This window comes from Syngnathus floridae, chromosome 12 (genome assembly GCF_059516105.1).
Source record: "Syngnathus floridae isolate MCC-2025c chromosome 12, RoL_Sflo_1.0, whole genome shotgun sequence".
Classification (NCBI taxonomy): Eukaryota; Metazoa; Chordata; class Actinopteri; order Syngnathiformes; family Syngnathidae; genus Syngnathus; species Syngnathus floridae.
The window spans coordinates 6577861-6602014 of NC_142424.1; the positions used below are offsets into that span (position 1 = coordinate 6577861).

Here is a 24154-nt window from a genome sequence, read left to right on the forward strand (position 1 = left end):
GCCCTTTGTTCAAAATTGTTTTGAAATGTAGTATATACGATTGCATTTACCTGTAGTTACAAGATTAAATGTGAGGAGAAAAAAATACTTAAAAGCCAAAAATAATCGAAATGGTAGCTTTTCGTTAGGGTCAATTAAATAGGAATTGGTAAATATAAGATAAAAAATAAATTATAGGCAGGAAGAAGATCAATGCAGTACAATTGACGCAAAATGTGCACGTGTCTTTATCATAATAATAATAGTTGAAAAAAATTTGTACTTGTTATTTTATATCTGGACGCAAGAGGGTGCCACAACAGCATTATACAGCGAACTCGCACATAAAAAGACGAAAAAGGGGGGCACAAGTACAACACAAACAAATGAAAGTTTCCTTTATTCCTGCATTCAAGGCACATGGAAAAGAAAATCAGTGACATCTGCCATGTCTGAATGCTGCTGTAAACTATCTTTATTTCGTTTATTTATTTTTTAATGCAGCATACAAATACATAAATCACACCAAGATAATTACATAGAGCCTTTCCCTCCATTTTTGTAGTCCCAGTGCATTCATCACAAATCCAGTAACTTGTTTATCTCGTGTCCCGCAAAAAAACTCCTTTAACTTGGACCTCCAGGCTCTCGAGTCTCCCTAAAAATTGGGGGGGTGGGGGGTCACGGGTTCCTCCATCTCCAATTGTAAACTGATGCTTTGTGGCCTGTAGGCAGCGTTCAGTGGCCATCACATCTTTCCTGTGGCGTGGACAAAGAGGTAGAATGAGTTTTGGAAACAAGAAATGCATGGCTGTAGATGACCACAGTGCATCCCTATGGAAGAATTTTACATGCTGAGCATTGCTGCTTTTCTTTACTGTACTGGTGAGATTTCTGGAAAAATCCTAAGATCATGCTGTGGTGAACTCATTACATAGGCAAAGTTCTACTGATAAAACCCAACACAACATAACAAAGGTCTACAGCACAATATTTGCTTTTCGGTATATGGAGACTGACTTTATCCAAGAGGAGATTAAGGGCCACTGGAGAAAAAAATCACTTTTAGTGGATCAAATACTGCACAACCTGGCACTAAGGTGCTGCTAAAATAGCATGTTTTTTATTTATTTAACAATTTGGAGGCATTTATCTTCAGATGATGTAGGTCTTCTGCATTTATTTCTCTGTTGCAGCAAATTGGAGATTATGGAGTATCTGAGCAAAAGTTTATTTTTGAAATTTGTAGACAGAAGGTTACTATAGTTGATTATTAGAAAATGTTGCAAAGCCGTTAAAGGAGCATGTTAGTGCCAGGTTAGAAAAAGACACTTGGACCTACCCAAGACTTCTCCCATCTTTTTAGAAGCTGCTCATGCTGCGTGAGCGCACTCCTCCATTGGTTCAAATCTCTAGACGGGGTGCTCTCCTCATCTGTCGAACAACCAACAATCTCATCACACCAACCGTGACACAAACGGATTGGACACCCCCGTCGGGCAAAAGGTACCTCCGACGGCAAGGTGGAGGTCCACCTGCGACGCCTCGCTCCCTGTGCTGGCCTGGGCGACGCAGCCGTAACGGGCATCCCGGAGTAACGGCTCCGTCCTGAGCTGGCTGCTCACTAGTACCGTGTTCCCGGCCAGCGGGAGACGGTACTCCGTTACGGCCGTGTCCGCACTGCGCCCGTTTATGAGCCAGTGAATTCGGACGTCGCTAGGACCTGAGGGACAGAAGGGGGCTTTGCATGTTGACCTACTGCTTGCATTCTTAATCCAGCGTTCCCCCGCACATTTGCGATTTCCTACTCGCGAGCTGTTACGATTTAAAATTATGTAAATAATATTTAGATGAGCTGGATATAATTAATGTATCTTCCAGTAATGACAATCAAAAATGGTACCTTGATCCCTTTTCTCCCGAAATAGCAATGCAACATTGTACAGGAAACCCTCTAAAACGTATTTTGCTGTCCGTTCTTCTCATTTGATAGTTATTGTGTACTTATTTTACTGAGCAGCCAGAACAGACATATACAACTTGGCAGTAAACTAGTTTTGGGGACCCATAGCATCACACATTCTTTGTACGACGAAAAAATGTCAAAGAAAAAAAAACAAAGCATGCATGTAATGAATACTTCAGGCTGGATTGTGGACGTTTCTCACGATGCATTGCAAGGATAATACAATTCTGTGTATATTGCTTTTTTCCCACTGGTACCATTACAAAAAAAAAACATAAAAGTTGAAGAAAAATCAAGAAATGAAATAGAAGTGTGGCACAAGAGGTCTATTTGTCGCTAAACGGTGTTAATCACACAAAACCAGCAAATTAAAAACACAAACAAGCCAGCGTTAGACACATTTGACACCTTTTATTTTTTCTTCCTCCCTACCTACTGAAAAGCTTATTTACATATATTTTTTCCCATATATACACACAGAGATATTGTGACAGATTTGCAGGCACAAAAATGGCCTAGTTGGCATCGCAACACAGTGAGCCTACCATAGATTAAAAACAAAAAAAAACACCACAGCACTCCTTCACGGACATTCAAAGATAGAACGTCACCTTCTTCCTTGAGTGCCACCACATTCAAAAGTTCAGCTCAGAGCACAGGCCACAATGTTAGTCAGGCCAAGCAGGTGAAGTCCAGACAGAAATGAGCAGCGGGGTTAAAAGTGGTTGTTAGGCTGCAGGCTGGACGGGGGGGGGCTCATCACTCACCCAGGGCCAGACAGAAGAGCAGGAAAACCTCATGAGCGTGAAGCCCCCACGCCTGGTCCTTCAGTAAAGGAGGCAACAGCCTCACTTTCACCTCACCAGCCTCCACACGAGGCTTCATGGAGGAAGAGGATGAAGTGAAAGTAGACGAAGGGAAGACAGAGGCTGTGAAGGAAGGAAGGAAGGAAGGAAATAAGGAAGGAAATAAGGAAGGAAGGAAGTGGTGGTGGTGGAAAAAGGGAGCAAGACAAAAGAAAAAGGAAGATTGAGGAACACGGGACACTGTGATGTGCAAGAGACAATATAGATGCTGGGAAAACAGCAATAAATAAAACTCCTCACAATAAATTCACCTCATTCCTGCAAATGGTGGCCACTGTTTTTATCACCTTCAGACATGAGAATTTTTTTTTACAATTTAGTATGTCAAGTGACAGGAAAGGAATGGGCAAAAAAAAAAAAAGAAAAATGTGGCGAATCTCAACAATTAACCTCAACTGCCTGAATTGGTGCTGCTGTTTTGGTTGGCAAAAGACAAATTGTCAGATTAGAAAGTGTTTGTCTCTTAAAGAGATGGCCAACATTTGAGGAAATTTGAGGCTTAACTTAAAAAAAAAAAATCTGAGGATAGAGTGGATGATTGAAAATAAATTGAAAACAACAATATGGCAGAAAAAGTGGAGATTTTCCTCTCAACACAAGAGTGATCCAATTCGTCCATTCCATCAGACATCACCTTCCGAGAATAAAGCTGCGCAACGACATAAGTAACACCTTCCCTGAGAATTGTTTAAGTCCATCGGCCCAGGTTGCAAACAACGCACAACACGCGCAAACACACAAAAAAATACTCAGCCTATGCAAAGAAAACGGAGTCCAATTTGGAAAACATTCACATAACTTACCAATTTGGTAAACAATGTTTCCAATTTGGAATAAAGAAACGAGCTTTGCTTGTTGGACCAAAGCTAAAACGACACACACACAGACATACCAACAACTGGGAGATTGTTATTCCTCCCCAGTGGAAACGACAATCGTAAATGTTGAAGAGACTAACTGTGACAAAAACGGACAAAGATCTAATTAGCTTTTGGCGGACATAAGTAGAGGAGAGACAGGTTGTGTTGCGTGTTTGTAGTTGTGGAAAACTGGCGTGTGTGTACTCTGGTAATTATTAAAGTTGGAAACATTTCATGGGAATCTCCAGCTTAGTTTCCAATGGAAATTTTCTGGAAGTTTTCTGCACTTTGATAACCTGAACCTAAAAAGCAGAAACGACGACGTGTGTGGCCAGAGCGCCAAGTTTGTTTCTAGGAATAAGGCTCATCGGCGTCAGCGAATTGGATGGACTGGGAGTCGCAGTCCACGTCAAAAGGTTTCTGTGAGGACGGGCTTTCGTCGCCGAAGCCGTGTGAGGGCCCCCGCCCGTTGCTGCACTCGGGCTCTGTTTCGTAGCCCGTATCACGCAGCGCGCGAAGGTTCTGACTCTTGTTCTGCGCCGGTCGCTCCGTCGCGGCGACTTTGTCTGACACGGCTGGCGCCTCCATGAGGCCCGCTTCGCAGGCGCTGTACTCGGGCTGGATGGCGTCGCTTTTCTTGTGCGTGCCCAAAAGGGCCGCCCGCAGGCGCAGGCATGGAGCCGGGAGATACTGCATGTAGCAGTTGTAGGCCACGGCAGCCAGGAAGAGCAGGAAGAAGAGCAGGAAGAGGAGGAGGAGGGCCATGCCATTACCGCGCTGCAAGTACTTCGCCTCCGGGGCGTCGATCTCGGTGCTGCTGCTGCTGCTGCTTGGGGTTAGTTCTGAGTGGGGCGGGGACGTGAGTTGCACGGCGGCGGTAAAATTGGGCGGGGCGAGGGCTAATGTTAACACTCTGTCGGCCTCAACTTTACCTTCCACGCCGTGCGTGCTCTCCTGGTTCTGTCCCGTGGTTTCGACGTGCGTGCCCTCCAAAGTCAAGACATATCCCGCTAGGAGGCGGGTGAAGTTCTTCCCGACGCCGGCGACGAACTCTACGGACCAGCACTCGTAGCGCCCCTGGTCCTCGGCGGCCACGCTGTAGATGAGCAGGCCGTTCTCTCGGATGAAGTGGAAGGGCGAGGCCTCGGTGAGGAGCGAGCCGTTGGCACGCCACATCACCTGCGCCACGTTGGAGCGCACCGGGCACGGCAGTTCGGAGGAGCTGCCGGGCTTCACCGAAACACGCTGGTAGTCCTTCACGGGCACAATGGGAGCTAGCAAACACAAAGTCATATGACTTTAGCACATCATCGTTTCAATACTAAGGACTGAATAGCACCGTACCTTTAGGACATTTGTCCGCATCGCCGCTAAGGCTCTGAATTAGCCTCCTAGAGGGAGAAATGTAATTTTTTTACTTAAACAATCTGCACAAATGGTTTAATGACAACATTGAGCTGTCGTCTTTGTTGACTCACCTGAGATGCTGACTGGGCGTGTCAGAGATTTTGACGCAGCGAGCAGTTTGGGGTTCCCAGGCACAGTACGGGTCTCGGGCCAGTATGCAGTCGGCACAGGAGTGGTAACTGCCGCAGAACGCCGTGGGCGACTGAACAATGCCTGAGTCGGACCCGGCGTACAGAGATTGTGTCTGTGAGGAGGGTCAGAGGATTTAGATACTCAAATGCAGATGGAGAGAGAATTTCCTATTTCCTAATGCATGACAAAACTGACCTCGGAGGACAGCACCAAGTTCTTGATGGGCTCGGAGTTCTTCAGCATCTGGATTTCCTCAACCATGTGGACCTCTCCTCCAAGAACCACTGACTTATGCAGGACCCCCGTGTCTAAAGTGGTCAGGTCTTAGTTAACAGGCCTACCTCACATTCAAGCTTTGAATCTCTGGAACTGTTTCGTACCCGTTCCGGTAAAAATGACATCCAAGGTGCTCCCGTCAAGGGCGCGGACCCGCTCCACGACAACTTGTGTGTAGTTGACGTCCTTGGTGATGAGGCGGGGCCTGTTCCCGATGGGCAGGACAGGGTCTTCCAGCAGGGGGTGGTCCTTGACGAACTGCAGGGTCTTGTCGGGGAGGTGCAGCGAGCTGGTGATGTTTTGCTGCCGCATACGGTTGTTGATACACTGCCGGAACACACAGCAACGTCTTCTACACTTGGTGCCTCAGTGAAGAAATTTGACATTGTGTCTGTAAACTTACTGCTCCAGGGCGCGGTGAAGGACTGTTGCCATTATAGCGAACCCACTTTGTGTGTGACTGCTCCACAGTGGCCTTCTGCATGTACTTGCCCTTGGAGAAGACCTCATCCACGGCGGACATGTTGTAGGCACATACTGCAGACAGACCGACATTCCCCCTTTGGAGACCAGATGGAGAATGAGATTAAACAGATAAAATACACCACAAAAACTAAAATGGATGGTATGACTGACCACTGAGAGGTGAAGACCCCATAGATGACTGTGTCCCTCAAGTGGGGGGCCTTCAGAATGAAGACATCATGCACCACGTTGAAGACAAAGTTGAGTTCGGGCATAGAGCACACCAGCTTGGCTTTCAGGAAGGACGTCCACTTCTTCTGCAACGTCCTCTGTCCTCCTTGGTCGCCCTGAGTTGAGGAAGAGCGACTGAGATGAGCTGGAGGAAAGGCGACAACGGGAATGGTGCCACAAAGGTGATGAAGAATGTAGCCACCTTACAAACACGGGCCACCCTAGGAATGAGTAAATTGCCGAAGAACTCGTACTCCACCGACACCTCGGTGAAGAAATAGTAGATTTTGTCATCTTCGCCGTCTGTAGGGTTTTCCCCTTCTCTGATCACGTCGGCAAAAACAAAACTGGGCTCTGCAGAAAACAAGAGGGGAGGTGTTCTCAAAAATAATATAAATAAAAATAATAATATCCCATATATCTTGCTATTGTTGTCCACTTTAGCTCACTCACCATTGAGCCATGATGTGGAATATTCCGTCCTCAGCAGATATGCTGATGGAGAGTATCTAGAAATAATTGGCTCGCTACCCAAAAAGTTGTAAGCAGTCCCAGAGTACAGTTCTCCATCTGATGGGGAAAAAAAAAAAGGCATTTGAATTTCTGTGGGATGATTATCAACGATGAAGAAATCTATTCATGGAAAAGGGGCCTGAACTCACCAACCATGACGGTGGTGAAGCTTTGTGAGGGATCAAAGGAGCACTTCCCCCTGCCATCTTCTGCTCGACCCGCTAATGAAAAGTTAGCCAAAGTCTGCAAAAAACAAATTTATTAAATTTATTTATATCGTAATATTGTTTCTATTAGTGTTTTAATTTTTTACATTTAATTCATTAAAAAAGCCAAGATGCGAATGAAACAAAAAAATTACCAGCAACTACTTTTCACCACCTTAAATTGTTTTATTATTTTTGTTTTTCGTACTTTCCAATGGGCTACTATTGAGTGACTTTTGAGGGAAAATGGAGAAAACGGTAACTCACCAAGTAATCACACTTTGGTTGAAAGGCATGTGTCCCGCAGACGTAGAGTCGCCGGTCGTCAGCTACCTGGAGCACTCGGATGTAATTCAAACAGTCGGTCTAGATGCCAACACAGACGAATAGATTACAATACACTTCATACAATTTGCCGTATCTTTATTCATATTAGGTTTCTCTATTCACATGAATTAAAAAGCCATAAATCCGTTCACCACTTTTTTTATATTTTGAGGAACACAAACGAATACAAAGTAAAACATAAAAGATATCAGTCAAAAATTCACTCATCTAATTCATGGTGTTGCTAAAACAAAACAAACAAATCAAAATAAAAATTGCCGCTTCCTCACCTCCTTGGATTTTCCTTTCTGCGTGCACATGGCCATGAGGGTCTCGCCAACTTGCCACAGAACCTTGAACAGAGAAAGTTGCAGTTTAAAAACAATCATATCCCAGCATGTTAATTATCTGTATGGCCTTGAAGAAGTTAAATATAGTCTTAAAACAACAAATTGGCTCCATACCTTCTTGTTTCGGACGGTCACATTCTTCTTGCTGAGCTCAAAGATGGCCTCCCGGGCGCCCACATAGAGTGCGTCCCGTTCGTGGCTAAGCAGCAGCGTGGAATAGTTGAAGATGCCTGGCTCTGAAAACTCCATCAACTCCAACTCTGATCACAGAAAGCACAAAATTGAAAAACAATTATTTTTTGCTTTTTCTTTGGCTTTTTTTGTGTTTTACCACCACACGAAGGTTGTTATGTAGAAAATGTGTGTTGACTTCAAACATCGTTCGTACAGTTGGTAAAGCTTTTAAAATGGCCGCAGTTCAAACACAATGCACAGACGGAATAAAAATATCTTTTCTCTGTGCAAGAAACATAAACAAGGGCTGTCTGACAAGTCTGGCCAATACATCACGAGAAAAGATCAAGCATTGTTGTTGTGGTCTCGCTGCCAACATCGGGTACAGGCAAGACAAATAGTCATTTTCAGGGAATTACATGCATAACCGTCAATTAAAACATGATGGAGGGCGGACACCAGGAAGGGCTACTATGCTCACTGTGCAACTGCCTTCCACTGTGTCTTCATTGCGCCTGCATTTTCCAAAAATCGGCTAGTAAGAAGCAAAATTAATAAATGGGAAAGGTGTCGAGTAAAATCCAGATATTTGTGCGCTATTTACCTTGCCGCAAATTGAGCTAATCCACCAGCAACTGACCCGCATTTCTAAAAGGAATTTGTAATTAAATACTAATTCCACAAGATGGCAGCAATAAGAAACGTAAATTAGCAATGCCATGCAACTAACGTGCATAATCATGAACCCAAGTTACATAAATCATATTGACTTATTTAAAAAAAAATAAAATAAAAACAGCTTCACATGAGGCTCATCAATAGCATTCAGAGCTAGGATAATATCAATAACAGCTAGTAGTAGCACAAACTCGCATAACATCACACAGGGGCAAACAAATGTGTTAAAATATTAAACTCGCCCTTTTGGCTATAATAACAATTTAGGCAAATTTTAAAGTTAAAGTAAACTACAGCAGCTCAGTAGCTGACGGGAGAGAAACAGAGACAATGTGCAACGCGTATTCAAGGACTGCCAAAAAGCAACATGTGGCTGCAAATGCAGATTAAAAATTAATTTAAAAAATCTCACTGAATTAAATTGAACAAATTAACAATGAAAATATTCCAGTAGATGGCACTAAAGTAATATTTTTTTTATTTCTTTGACCTGTGTACAAAAACAGCTTAATAGGATATTCAGAGAATACAGCAGCAGGGCAGCAACTAATAAATAAATAAATAAATAAATAAATAAATAAACAAACAAACAAACAAACAAACAAACAAATAAATAAATACGAAAGAAATTCTAAATAAACACACAATGTAAATTTTAAAAAAAATTAAATAAAATCTGAAATCTTGAAGCAAGGGAAATAAATTAACTTATTCGTCTCGTGTTGATTTTCTCTCAACCAAGTTTGCTACCTGAAGAAGGTCAGCTTCCATTTGCTGCTAAACACAAGCACACAAAGGCGATTGAGCTATGTGTGTTTCACAAAAACTCACCTTGGTGTCTCCAGGAGGTTCGGGGCACAGCATGGGGTCCGTGAGTGGACACCTCCAGGAGCAGTCCCAGGAACACGCTTAGAACGCCATACCCCATGTTGGACTCCGACAGCTTCGGAACAGAGAAGTTTCCTCTAAAATATATTTCATAAGAGACAGGGAGAGCGCTTAAGTTCTCACGCAATGCTGACCAAAAAGGTTAGAAGACAATGCAAAAGCCACATCCCCTCATACCGAAACGCGACATGACCCCTTGCTTGTCCACATGCGGTTGGGGTTGACCATAATGGTCGATATTTAAGAGGTGATCTGAAGTCGGTTGTTTGAGGCCTATCTGTAAATCTACCGTTGTGTGTGGGGACTTTCCAGATTAAGCAGAAACCTTAAAACAAATCTCTAAATCTGTTCTCAATCCCACTTGTACCAGAAACACAGTGCTGCTCAAGTGCGCCAGCAAATTGTTGCATGTAAAAATCCTCAGATGAAGTTTAAGACAGTCTGACATGGACAAAGTTGGGATGATAATCATCACTCAAAGCCTTTCTGCTTTCTTTATCCAATTGGGATAGTTTGAGTGTTGCGTGTGGAAGCTACGGGCTAGCAGAGCTCAATTATTCATGCTGACGTCATATCAACAAATAATATTGTGAGAGGTCAGACGCTTTTTCACAAAGTGATGGTAAAGTGATCCGGACAGAAGCGGGTTATTCTTGTTTTTCCACAACACCATCAGAGATACCTGCAGCAAACGGGTGAGTCGGCCACATGAAGGTAGAGATAACAGGTTATCGGGTGTCATGGGGGTTTTAGTCATCAACTGGTAGAAACTTATTTGGCAGTTACAAAAGACTTTGGCTTGTTGCTTACTGGCAAATGTTTCCATTTTAAGAGCCTTTTCAAAAAATAGTTTTTAACTAAAAATGGATATTAAAAAAAATATTGTTTGTTGGGTTGTAGCTTGGTCTTTTTACGTTCCAAAAATCAAAACTTTTGTTTTTAATTGAAAAAGTGAAAATGAACTAAAGTAGTTTGTCTTATATGAGAATAGTTTTTCGATAAAAAGGCAGACCTGGACATTATTTGTTTTAAGGTGGTTCTTTTGTATTTCTGTTATTAGATCAATTGAGAACAACTAATCCATTGTCTGTTATGACCCAAAAGGACCATCCAGGCTAATTCTAAATATAGGTTAGTCATTACTTTTAATAACAAGGGTGTCGGTGGTAGGAGGCCACATACACAATCAATCATTTCTTTTGCTAAAATAGAGTTGGTGGGGGTTGTTAATTGATTATTGATTCTTGAGTAAATGAGAACTAATTGCTTAGGGCGTTTTGACCTCCCAAACATTGGGATCACCAACCAAGCTTGGCAGTTTGAGTCACAAGGTCTGTAATAGGAGGGGTTAAAGGGGGTGGTTGCTCCAAGTGCACAAGGACCAATTGTTTACAGAAGATGGCCTCCACTCACTTCGCCGCCAGCCAGCCAGCCAACCCCCCCAACCTCCATCCCTTTACATCGACACTCCAGAGTAGCAAACAATGAACAGAGAAGCAGGAGAGGACACAGTCACACTCTTGCCAAACTAAATGCCGGCACAGTTTTGGCTTAAGAGCCAGTTTGCAAGCTGCAGAAGTAACCACAACGTTATTGTCAGTTTTAAGAAAGAGTGAAAACAAAGGCATGAATATAAATCATAACTTTGTAGGTGTCTGTAAACTCCTAGCGCAAACTCCTAGCTCGCCAGCTAGCGCTGCGCATGCACCGCATTTAGGTCAAAGCTTAACAAAAGCCTTAAAAGCCCATTTTCAAGGCTTGGTGGGTTACAGTAGCAGAAAGCGCAAAACTGGCAGCCACCCTCAGCCCACTGACAGATTTAGAGGGGCCGTCAAACCAGGCTTGGATATTCAAGATGGTTACCATGCTGGCAGGCCTCTTTGAGCCCTTTGTGTTACCTTCTCGGATCCTTGGGCTTCACAAGGAGGCGGCACCTGCTCAGGGCCGTGGGGTTCCCAGTATTGCGCTGGTGACCGAGCACTCGTGTTAGCTGGGTGCCCACTTGAGGCAGAAAGGGTCACGTAAGACGCATTTGCCTATCTGTTCACACAAAAACCTTGGCTACGCAATTTGGAATTCTGTGCAATGTTTCCCAGAAGACTTTACAACTGTAGGCCACAATAAGCTCCAAAGGAATGTCAAAGTTTGAATAGAATCAGGTCAGGGAACATTTAATCATTAGGCATTCATTAGTTAAGATTGTACATTCCTATACACAAGTGTAGGAAAGGCAAGTTGTTGTTCTGTTTTGATAACAAGTGACATGTTTCAGTCAAAACCTTTTTTTCACGCTTGCTTTGAAGAGGTGGAGCCTAATGCTGGGTCAATGCCAAGGGTCATAACACCATAGCAACCAGAATAAAACTAAGACATTGGGGCGAGCGGCTGCTATATAGGAAAGTCTGAGGAAAAAAAGTCGAGACGCTCAAAGCATGATTTCTATTTAAAAATTTTTTGAGGAAGCGCTTCATTCATAAGCCGCCAAATCAAATGTGTTAGTGTTGTGTCTCTGTGCATGCGGCACAAGCAGGGACAAGTATATTCAGCTTATCGGAAGCTAAAAGCGTTAGATAACTAATCTGTGTATCCAAAAAAACAATCTTGTTTTGATGAGAAATGTTTTTTTTTTTTTTTTTTTTTTAACCAAACTGAACTCTTACTAGATAAGCAGCAACATTAAATGATGTCATACCTGACAGTGGTTCAAAGTCTTTATGTGTGACACCCGGATGATCCGGGCCACAATACAAGATGGTGTCTTCCCACATTTCAAATGCAATGGAGACAAGATTCTGGGCATCCGGAAAGCAGAACGGCGAAGGCGGATGCAACAGAATTGGACATTCACAAGCTGCCAACCTCTCAAGAGCTCTGGCTGGCTCACACATCAATGGATCAACATCAATGCCTTCGTATTCGTCCTCATTCCTCGTGCCAACAGACTGCAAATCATTTTATTCTTGCATAGGTAGGAGGATTTTTTGGGGTCACAAAATAGTGTTCGTATCGTAATGCAAGTAAAAATAAATAATTTGGAAAAAAAAAATGTTTCAATTACTGCAATTATTTGAGAGTCTCATTTTGGGGATTTTTTGTAAGTCTTAGATTTTATTTATTTATTTTAGTTTGATAATAAGTCAGTACCTAATACATTAAAGACTTTTTTTCATTCTCAAAAATGGTCTAGCCTGTCTTAATATGTTTTATGTACTTTGATGAGAGTTGGATTATCAATCCCAAATCCAAATTTTATGAGCAGGATTTGAATGATCAAGTGGTGAATCACATATGGCTTTCCTCTCTTCATCTGACCCCAGGAGGGGGATTGGCGTAGCGCAATCCCAACAATTATGAGGTCTCATTGGTTTTATACCCATCCAGCTCCCAAAAATCACTACGAGAGCCAGAGGATAGGTGAGGACGAGGGCAGTCAAGACAAATGTTGAGGAGAGGACAGATTTAGACATTAAATGCATGTTTGGCTATAAATAGTGGACGTCGAACTGTAAGCTAAGGGGCGGGGGTCAGTGGACCACACAGAGCAAGAGCCTTAAAACAAAAGCAGGCGGCTTTCGGGTTCCCCGCAGCATGATGAACTGATTCTGTCAGTCCAGCCGAGGCTTTAACCATCTCGGCTTAACCAAGCATTACAACTCCAGCTGGCGATCATTCATTCCAACAATTACTGAATTCCGACATAGTGGCTACAGGTGGATTGGTAAGTGTGTATTGTTTACTGTTCCAAAGCCTGCCTCTTCATAATTATGTAACGGGACAATTAATGTACAGCTCGTAAAAAGAGGTACTTAATGCGTGACTTCCGGTGGTTGGCCAGCCGCTGGGAGATGACACAGCAGTCTCGATGCATTATCCACTGAAACCTCACCAGATGACAGATGGACGGTTGCATGATTACGTGATTAAATACAGTCGTATGCCTTAAAGCTTGTAAAATATGCCTTAAATGTCAGACAAATTCTGGACTGTCATGTCATCTCCCTAAACCTCTTCTAAATCAGTATGGAAGGATTAATTTAGTATTTGTTTGGCTTTTGGGCATTATGAGAATATTTTTTCACGGTGACTGAACTGATACTGAGCGAGTGAATTTAGCGCTAACAGTTCGGAAGTTATGGGTTTCCGATTTTACATTAAGCGTGATTTTAAACTTATTTATATCACAGTGGTTAGCTTCTGCTAAACCCGCAACGTTAATTAACGTTGGTTTTACCATCACGGAACAGATTGAGCTCAAACCTCGAGGTACATTTATACAATCCACGCCTTTCCTTAAGGATCAAGCAAACACACGGGAACCCCCAAAACAAACTATTCCTGGTTATATTAAAAAGGGTGGCTTGAACGATCAATGACTGACCAAAAAAGAATAAGAGCTTGTGTGAAGGAGACACTATTCAGAGGATGTAAAATGAAAACCCTCGTATATAATTAGTAGCTGTTGGACCACGGCGGAGCTAGCATGTCAACCTAAAGTGGCCACAGCAAAGGCAAATGAGGGGTCAGGTCCTGCAAAGGGTGTATTTAGTATGCCGATGGGAGAGGTTTTCTTAAAAAAAAAAACAAAAAAAAAAAAAAAAAAAAAAACACGCCCTTTCCTTTAGTCACATGGCCGAGGCGGATCTGAAAACCTCTGGAGTGAACATATGGGCGAGTCAAGTGCTTGTAATGTTGCTTCCCTTTCTCAGCACAGAAAGTTTGGACTAAATTCCAATTTTAACATGCTAAAGACAGAGGTTTTCAAATGTATAATAAAGTTTTGTTTTGATAAAGCAAATAAATACACCTACGGGGGCGCTGTATGTGAGACAAACAGCGAAAGGAGGAAATCAAAGTCCGTCATACGCAAACCACCATTCACAGACGAGTCGTTTTACTTGAGGCCACCATAATGGCCGCCGGGCCTCTGGGGCACATTACGGCAGCCTATTTGGGGAAGCCGTGAAAGCCTGCTTGTTTGAGACATGCTGCGTGACTGCTAGTCCGATCTGTGGTTGTTTTGTTCTGTACGCAGACCAGGGCAGGTGACTTCACTCAACGCTGGGAAAGGGCCATTTTGGTTTTTATAAGGGAAGTGGGGAGGGGTCAAACAACACAAAGACAAACCTTAAGATTTCTTTCAGTAATGGCTTTTCAATTCAATTTCACTTTTAGGTCTCGAGCAAGTTTGGCTTTCGTAAACGATTAAAAGCCAGGGAACAGTGACAGAGCAAAGTAAAATGTGAAGTTCAAAAAAGCAAGCAGCTGTGCACATGACCATCAGTTTGTTTCCAAGAGAAACTGAGGGAAGATCACCAACAAAAAAGCAGGGGGACATCAAAGTGGGCAAGGTATACTCATGCAAAAGGGCATTAATTAAAAAAAATAAAGCAGAGAGCAAACCCCAAAGGTGATTCCAGGAGTAGGAAAAGCAAAAGTTGATCCGGCAGGGAATGGTCGGGCAAGCATGCAATATTCGAGTTGGAGCGTGCAAGCACACAAACAACTCGGTCACAGTCTGGCACAGCACAGCACAAAAAGGGGGTGAGGAGGAGGAGGAACGTTTCTGACCTGTGGCTCCTTACAAGATGCGATGCTCTTCCGCTGGGGAGAATTATAAAATTCTCAAGCTGGGCAAGAAGAGAAAAATCAAACATGGATGTTATTGTGTGTATGTACCTTTAAGGACTTGGAGTCAATATGGGACAGACGCTGTCGCAATATAAAAGGAACACAATCCAAAATACATTATAAAAATAAATACAAAATACAGTCTTGATGTAGCACCCCTAGACATGATATTTGAAAGTTTAAAGATAATTATTTCAGGAACATTTAGATATAAAATGGTAGCATCTGCTAAACTAACTTAACCCTAAAGCCATGACGCCGCAAACAAAAAACGTTAACAGAATTTAGGTCATAGGAAAACAATTTAAAAAAATGCTAATTTGCTAACATGTATATATAAATACCAAAAAATATTACTACAATCTACACATCTAAACAAACATAGCGTGAGCTCAAGGTCATCTGGCTCCCAAGATATCCCACGCAGCCCTTCAGTGAGCACTCCAGAATTGACTCCATTGTTGATGCCCACACAAAGAAGCCAAACACGGATGCTAGCGAACACAAACAAACCATACAAAAAGTCCCCGTGCCTCCTGCTCTCCTCCGACAGCTTGGATTGAGACGGGTGAGATGATGACATTGGTGCGAGATTGATGAGCTTCGGGTCAAAGGCTGCAACCCCTTCAACATGGTTAGGAAGCACTCAGACTGTTACCCGCTCAGCTCCGACAAAACCCGCTGACAGCTGATGCGGAGGTTTTTTCCTGCACGATTCAGACGGCGCCACGCCTACATACGTCTTTATCGTGGCCAGAGATTGAGACCTTTGGTGACACCGAGGTCTGCAAAGGGCACGGAAAGGAAGTGGGCATGCTACAGGCGTGGACTTGAATGAGAACTCTTCAGACTCAGAACTAATTTATCAAATGGTTTCCACTCCAGAAACCCAGTGAGCAGGAAACATAATGACAGATGACAGACGAAGGTCACCCCAGTGTGACACCCGACTTCCCACTATGGACAATGATGCTCCCAGTTACGAATCAGGCTCAAGACTTCCTCTATTGGGAAATCAATCATCTGATTCTTTACAGCAGGTTTGTAAAACTCATCTTCGTTGCAGGCCGCGTTGTACTCATAATTTCCTTCGGGGGGTTATTATGACTGTTAAGGCCTTATATTATATACAGTATTGGCTACACAACAAACTAATGAATAACTAGCTTTGAAATCAGAGGCTAGTAAAAATTGTTCAAATGTTTTAAAAAGATGACCGGTTAAAAAAAAAAAAAAAATGCTAGCAATATCTGTAGTTTTTAAATATGAAGACAATTTGCAATTTTAGCATTGACACATAAAGTTGATGCAGGATTTACCTTCACGGGCCACATAAAATGATGTGGCGGGCCGTATCTGGGCCCCCGGGCCTTGAGTTTGACACCAATGCTAAACAGGTTATTTTTCATGTACTCTTCATTTTTGGGAATCGGCTTTCTGTCCAAATTATTCACTACATGAGGAAAAACTTGTGAGAGAGGATGAAATTCCTGTTTGGTGAAATCCTACTCGGGACGGGAGGAGGGGTGTTGTGTTGAAGAGGATTATAGAGGCAAATCTGGCTTTTCAAACTTTCCTCAAACCAAAAGCTTGTGTACAGCTGGAGGCCAAGCTTTAACGCTAGTGTGAAACCGCACAAAATACAAAAAAAAGTGTTCCAAACAGGCAAATATGAACAAGGTTAACTTTTTTTGAAAGGTTGGAAAGGGCTCCCGGAAACAGACCAGTAGACTATCTGGGAATATCGAATGGAATGCTTGTGTCCGAAAAGGAATGTGGACTGATATCCCACACTGAACAAATGTTTATTTCAAGGAAATAAAGGGGACATTTTGTTTGCGTGTTTGTGCAAATTGGAAAGCAAATACGAAGCATTTTTGGCTTCTTTTGTGTGAATGTTAAGTAGGAGGGGAGGGGGGGGGACTTTGTTCCCTGTAGCCGCTTTGGGGGCACCTCCTCCAACTTTTCCCCTCACTTCCTTTTGGAATAACATTTATCATTCTTCACTATTGAACCATCGTATAACAACACGGTCGCACAAAAGAAAAAAAAAAAAGGGTGGCTCCTCCCCCTCCTTTTCCATCCTTCTGGTTGCCCAGATACCTTTCATCAGAGACGCACAGCTCGTCAACAACATCATGGCTTACTCCTAAAACGTTCACTTTATATTGCCGAGCTCCTGAATGAAAGACTTTTCAAACTTAATATTGGGCGATCATGAGGCTGCCTCATAATAGGAACTGGCCGCCTTGTTGTTTGCGAAGATCCCTTTCAGCTGACCGACCCGGCCGGGCCTCTTGTACTCCTTCCGCTTATTATGACCACTGATAGCATGCAAACCTGTTTTTGCTGACAGCACCCAAATTCTCCATGAAAACATTAATGAGGAAATTATTGGAAACAGTTGTCCGTGGTAACAAGAAATGCAAATTAGTGCAAATGTCATACACTCTCAGGGGGGGGGGCAAAACAGTTGCCCCCCCTCCTTGCAACACCCACACAACCATAACCAGTTACTCCTCTGTGTCATGAACTCTCTTACCCCATCTCCCCTCGGGTAGTGTACTGGAACACTCAAATAACACTTCCCGGAGTGAGTGGAGTGTTATTGCTTAAGCAGCCACAGCACTCCTTGTCTTACTTTCACACTGAATAATCAAGCTAGCCAGAGTATAGCGTGACACATGCGTGACAAGGAGACGTCACTTACTTATCCATCACGGCGTCGGCTAGCGTGTAGTCGTTCATTAAAACGCCGTCGCACTTTCCCACTTTCACAGTTGAAACAGGTTGAGGATGAAGCCTGGGGATTCTCAAAATGCCAATCTGCTGAGAAAAATGAAAAGGATAGTTAGCGTGAATTGAAATTCCTTTAACTGTGATTGGTCATTGAGTAGACACAAAATGACAATCAGGCTGTGAAATGATTCCAAACTTAGCAGGCATGCTTCAGTGGCTCACAATTGCACTGACGAGGCCCGCTCTCTCCGAGACGAGATCTGTGGGATACTGTTACCGTGGAGACTGAAGCAGACCCCCCCCCCACACCCCGCGACTCAGCGGGCCAGCTAGCTAAACAGAGATACGTAATCCCCTCAGTAGAAAGCAAATGGTATAATTGCTATCAAAAGAACACACAGGGAGAAGAAAAAAAAAAGATGTCATAGATTGCTCTCCGTTTCGGTAAATAGCAATTAAAATCAGGCTCTATTCTGTGAAATTAATTGTCTTTTTTTTTATCAAAATTCAAGACTGAAAAATTTTATCACTCGTTTGCACAAACCTTTTTGGGTTTTCAATACTTTGCGTATTTAGGTAAAATAAAAACAATTAGCTTTTGTCTTTGCTTAACTTCACAAAGTGAAATAAAAAAACGTTGCTAAATACATGAGTAAAACAAACAATTTCATCGCTACAAATCGTCCTAAATATTTATAAAGTTATTGGAAGAGGATATTTTAATGTGATGCATGCTGTACCTAACACCAAAATCAGGTATTAGCTCTTCATTTCATCCCGCCTTTACGGGATTACAATAGCCACATTGGATTCCTAGATTAATACGCTATTATGTGTTAAAAAAATTAAAAAAAACAGAGATTGTGACCCATCAAAGCCCCGTAAGCAGATGAGTGTTGCTATTCCAATTTTCAAAGCAATGCACACTAAATTTTTTTTTTTTTTTCGTTTTACGACATTCTTTAAAATGGACAGTAAGTACATAATCCAAAACAGATTATCCAAACCAAAACGGTCGGGGTTTTTTGGACAATCCCCCAATTCCATTAGGCAGTCTCTGTAAATTTATCACATAAAGATTGGACATTTGATGTCTGCTCCGATGTTACGCTGCCTTCAAACGGATGCTTTCATGTACGAGCAGCAGTTCTTAACAAGACAGTCATTGAATTTTATTAGCCATGGCCATCACAGGTTAATGCTTTAGTTCCGCTTTCTTCAGTCTCTCAACCAAACGTCTTTACTGCAATGACTGTTACTCCGAGAGACGGTTCATTTCATACACTGAAAAAAATTGAAAAAATTGAAAAACAAAGCATTATTTCAAATTGTAAATCCAGAAAATCCACAAACAAAGTAATTACAGAATTAAAAGGGAAGTGAGGTAAAGAAAATTCCCCTTTTGGTCTTTCCCATTCTCTTTACAATTCAGTTACTTGTTTGGCTTTTAATGTCTGGGGGGGAAAAAAAAAAGACAAAACATGTTTATCATTGTTTCCAAAAGTAAAAGCAGATGTTCACAAATGTTTAACTTTGATTCAACACAAAAAATGTTGTTCATGGAGGACCGCAAATGGGCCACAAAAATCTGACAATATTTACTCTTGGGAGGCCCAAATCATGAGGATTTGAAGAAATTTAACTCCCGCAAGATTGCTAAATGATGAATCAATCTAAATGATTATCAACTGGTACTGGCCCCAGTTGTTTATAATGTAATATTTTAGTTTCAGTGGTTGTCATGTTTAGCATCAATCAAGTGCTCATCCTTGGGCAGAGCTAGCATCCTAGCTAACCAGTCTGCAGTGACCTTAACAGGATTAGCAGTACTCAATATTTTTTAAAATATGGGTAAAAAAATGGCCCAAAAAACCTGTGGTGACTTTGAAAAGAAAGGAATAGCTGGAATCTCCAATCTACCTCTAGCCACAATTTCCCCTCCCCACCTAACAAAAAGTCCCACAAATACCCAGAAAGTGCAATCCACCACAATACTGCATTATTTACTTCCACTGGGCGGAGTAAAAATAGCGACGAACCATGCAAGTGAATCCACACAGCACAAAATGTGATTTCTGGAGCAATAACGCGAGAGGCAAGAGTCTTACCATGACGAGAGCGGGGGAAGATTGTGCAGGTGGAGAGATTTTTCCGCTCGGTCTTGTCGGTGCATGACAGACAATCGGAACGATTTTATCACCCAAATATGACTGTCATCATCACCCACGCCTGTTTCCGTCGTCTACCGTGTAAAAAAAGGGCGGTGCTCTGCTACTGTGCAGTGTAGTCCCTGGAAAACCTCAACGCACACAATCGACTCGAGGAGGAGGAGGAGGTGGAGGAACCAAGCGAGAGATGGGGGGGGGAGGGGTCATATGGGAGTGTGTCTATTGTGACGGGGGTTGCTTTCTTCTCTCCTTTGAGCACTCAGGAGTGTGCAGCTGTTAAAGCTGAGGTCTCAAACTCCGGTCCTTGAGGGCCAAAATTTTCTGTGCAACACCGAAAGTGGGCGTGGCACCCAAATTTCCAGGGGGCATAACTTGGAAGGCATTTTATTTTGGAAGCTCAAAATTTGGACATCATAAGGCACTAACAGAATAAAAACGGTGAAGAGGTATCACTGGGGAGATTCTGAATTTTTTGTTGATCAGCAAGCAGGGGAAAGATTAAAATCTGCCTTTTGTAGAAGTCAAACTTGCCCTGCATGCAGATGGTAATTAGACATAGATAGGAGGAAGACGACAAACACAACAAACAGAATATAGTGTATGTGGGCTGCTTTCCCACTGCCATTCCCTTCCAGCTCTGTGCCCTCGGCAACACTAAACGCTGGGAACTTTAAAAAAAAACACACACACACAGCCAAGTTGGCTGAGCTTTGCACTGCACTCAGTTATGTCGTCAGCAAGGCCTGGGAAGCTTTTGCCGCGGATAGCACTTCTAAAGCACTTGCCTGGGAAAACAACTTTTTAGATCAATCATCCATCAGGGAGTTCAAATAAACCGATCACCGACCGGATCACAAAATGGAGCCTATTTTAATAACTACAGTGGATTGGGTTACAGCTAGCTTGTGATACAGTAATTTAACGTGATCTCTGTGTGAAAAATGCTTCTGACTTCTTCAGATGCGTCCTTGTTATCAGTTTATTTCAAAGGTTTGATCTATGGGTCGCCAAAGCATCTTTGGAATGCAGTCAGTCGTGCATTATGCATGACCAGTAACACACAAACACACACACACCAAATGCCTCTACAGGCATGTCTGGTGTATGAAGCCAGATGGTGCCCCTCCCTGCCAATAACAAATGATTGCAGCCTGGGGGAGTGGGATGGGGGCATTGTTGTGGCTGTCGAGTATGGGTAGTGGTGTTAGGTGAGGGGGTGGTGTAGGCTGGCCCAGATGTCTGACGTGTGGAGGCAACACAGGACCCGCACACCTCAACATCAGAGCACCAGAGGCCGCTCCCTTGACCTGAAACTGCGTAGCTAGAACGATACGGGTGGGCGCAAGTCGTACGTCAAAACCCTCACATGGGCAACCCCGGGTGGAGGTTAACGTGTTTAGTGACTAATGGTGAACCGTAGAAGACTTCAAATTGATTAAGAGTGGAAAACAAGGTGCCTCTAGAGAAGTGAAGATGATTGCTAAGGAAAGAGGTTGTGACAAAAAGCTAAAGAAAAAGCAAACAGGCTGATCATTTATTACTCCGAGCGCATGGAATTTTTTTTTTTCTTCACTTTTTCTGTTAAGTTCTAAGTTGTGCAATCTAAAAGTACCCTGGAAACAAAAGGGAGCTATTAAGGGGGGGATCAGTGTCTGAAGAACAAATAGAAGCAATATGCCAATCGCTTCTACTGGCATTTCATAACCTTTCAAAAAGGATCCAAGACAAACTCACAACATATAACCTCTAACCTGAGGCAAAGTCAGCGCATGCAACACAACTGCCAGCTGTTTAATGATTTGTCCGCTGGTGAACGAGCACAAGTAATATCCTGTTCGGGCTAGCTTGCTATATGCAACCCCCGAGCACTGGCCCGGGTATCACACAACACAACGGACAGGCCATCGTATCGACAAGGCCTCCCAGTGCAAATAAACTTAATGGCGTGGGAGAATTACACAACGAGACGTTGTGACCTGACTGACATTTTACTCTAGAGGAGTCGGGGGATGTAGTGGTCCCAGCCTTGAGGGAAACTGGTGGGGTGGTCTACGTGAAGTGAAACAACCACCTCCCTTCCTTTTTAGTAACCACAGCTGCAACCACATGCAGGTGAAACTATTGAAAAACTCCAGTTGCACATTTCAGTAAACTCCCACACACGGGATCTTCTTACACCATCATCAGGTATCATGTGAAACTGAGAAAAATGGTTGGTATGCTAAAGCTACATTTGCATACAGTATATCACATATCATTTCCTGTATATGGGCGCCATTAACCAAATAAAAATTAAATCTTACTTCCATCTACACATCCGTCTAACACTTCCCTCTTATCATGTAGCATTAACACAATGCACAGAACAGTGACAACAAACAAGTTTTCCAAAAATGCATCATTTTTAAAAGAAAATACCAAGAACAGCAACATCTTTTAACCCACCGTATCATATACAGTACATGGAGGTAATGCGGTAGGCAAGATCACAGCCTATAAACGTCATCCTATTGTTATGGTTGAAAGCGCAGCCTTAAATTTATACGTGTCAAGGGCAGAAACCTCCCAATGACCTTTGGGTGCCAGAATGGCTCTTCCGAGTAGTTAAAATAAAGTTTGAAAAAGTCTGCGGCTTATGTAATGCTGGTTTATTAGTTTTGCGTTTGTGTGGAGTGAATATATGACATGAAATAATTTACGTCTTGTGATCTTTAAAGCGGCTGTCATAAGTGAGGTGCTGTTAGTTTCGAACTTAATTTAAAAAACGGAACCATGGAACAAAATGTCGAAATATCAAGAATGATGTTGAAATTTAACAAAGAATTCATATTTGTGCTTTACTTCCCCATGCAAAATTACAACATTAGTCTTGAGACTTGTTCCTCTTTCTCCCAAAAACATGACTATTCTCTTAAGCTTGCCCGTTTACTCAGACATTTTTCTTAAATAATACAAATTATAATTAAAAGACTTCTCTTGAATAATAAGGCTTTCCCCTAGATCAAATCTACTTTTATATTGCAAGATAAAATATGTATTCTCATGAGATTCAGATGATATTTGTTTAAACATTATACTTGTAATTATAACTTTTGAGAAATTACTTTTAACTGTAAAAAAGTCCATTTAGAAAAGAATATGACTATCATTACATGCTGGAACAGAGAATTTCCCCCCTGGGATCAGTAAATTATCTAAGTATCAAATAATTTACCGTCATAGAATTCAGATTTTATTTTTACGTAAAACCTGAAGATAATTACAACTTGTATTCTCGTATATTTGCTGTTTCTCCCTACCTCCAGTCTGGCCTTTATTTAATGCCCTCAGGACCACAAGCAGGCCGCGGACCATATTTTCCTCTTTCATGTATCTCTTTGAACCGTTTGAACTCTAAAGTGTCCAAATCCTGCACATTGACTTGCAAACGATACAAGTCTTTTAAAACTCCAAAAAGAAGGCGCTGTCTCGTAAAAAAAGTGTTAACAAGAACGCCTAAAATAGAGTTCCTATCTCCGTAGGGGAGCAACAAGTGCAAGCGAGGTTCAAGTAATGCACATCGCGACACGGCAGCATTTAACAGCGACTAGCGAGCAAGCACAGCAGAATAAAAAAAAATGGAATCAAATGAATTTCGATGAACTCACCGTGAACGCTTGTTTTTCCGCTCCTTTCTTCGTTGTCCTGGTGAGGGAAGGAAGAAGCAGCGCGACGAAGCTCGCTGTGTGTGCCTGTGTTAGCGATTCCACATTGTGGCTGAAGCCAGACTGTTTGAAAAGTGTGTCGCTCTGGGATCTCATAGGGACTCGCTGGGGGGAGGAGGAGGAGGAGGAAAAGAAGGGAGGGAGGAACGAAGGAGGAAAGGATGGAGATCACGTTGCCATGATTCACAAAGTTTCAAATTCCTGAATAAAGACATTCGAATTCATTCTTGGACAATTAATGCATGTGCTTACACTCGCATAGGGTTGATAAAATGTTAACATGGATGATTTTATTTTGATTTATTATTTCAAGAATTGTATTACAATCGATTTATTGGGAGTGGATTTAATAAATAAATACAAATAAATAAAATACATTAATTTTTTATTTTGTATAGTATTTGACATTTTTCATTCAATTTCAGATTTTGGAGTCAAGCACATAATTTATAATTCATGTTAAACCAATAAAATATTTAGTCTTTGAACAATCCTAAATAAAAGAGTATAAAAGGTGAGTGATGCAGGTCAAAGGTTACACAAGGAACACCGGTAACGGAGTACAACGGAGACAGAATGACTGGTGTCACTGACTGA

At 42.4% G+C, this 24154-nt stretch overlaps 1 protein-coding gene across 3 annotated transcripts; it reads right to left on the reverse strand.

Moving 5' to 3' along the window:
• Window positions 1-362: 362 nt before the first annotated feature.
• On the reverse strand, window positions 363-19939 carry sema4d (sema domain, immunoglobulin domain (Ig), transmembrane domain (TM) and short cytoplasmic domain, (semaphorin) 4D). 3 transcript variants are annotated; one of them, XM_088391575.1, is made up of 20 exons: window positions 19794-19939; window positions 17657-17775; window positions 14887-14945; window positions 9262-9395; window positions 7693-7838; window positions 7519-7581; window positions 7169-7267; window positions 6845-6938; window positions 6636-6752; window positions 6385-6536; window positions 6123-6298; window positions 5890-6046; window positions 5591-5813; window positions 5406-5518; window positions 5150-5322; window positions 5016-5062; window positions 4604-4945; window positions 1490-1702; window positions 1322-1413; window positions 363-738 (listed from the first exon to the last, which is right to left on the reverse strand). In XM_088391575.1, exons 4-20 carry the CDS (start codon window positions 9356-9358, stop codon window positions 718-720), a joined length of 2325 nt encoding a protein of 774 aa, XP_088247701.1. In that variant the 5' UTR covers window positions 9359-9395; window positions 14887-14945; window positions 17657-17775; window positions 19794-19939; the 3' UTR covers window positions 363-717. The 3 variants fall into 3 exon arrangements, with proteins under 3 accessions (XP_088247701.1, XP_088247700.1, XP_088247699.1); XM_088391574.1 differs by lacking the exons at window positions 363-738; window positions 1322-1413; window positions 1490-1702 and adding an exon at window positions 2337-4513 and having other exon boundaries at window positions 19794-19935; XM_088391573.1 differs by lacking the exons at window positions 363-738; window positions 1322-1413; window positions 1490-1702 and having other exon boundaries at window positions 2337-4945; window positions 19794-19933.
• Window positions 19940-24154: the final 4215 nt, after the last annotated feature.

Coding starts and splice junctions, on each gene's coding strand:
- sema4d (XM_088391573.1), bottom strand. CDS start 9,358: ATGGGGTATGGCGTTCTAAGCGTGTTCCTGGGACTGCTCCTGGAGGTG. Junction 7,582..7,692: donor TGACCGTCCGAAACAAGAAG/GTATGGAGCCAA, acceptor TCTCTGTTCAAG/GTTCTGTGGCAAGTTGGCGA. Junction 5,814..5,889: donor CTTCACCGCGCCCTGGAGCA/GTAAGTTTACAG, acceptor GTGTTCCGGCAG/TGTATCAACAACCGTATGCG.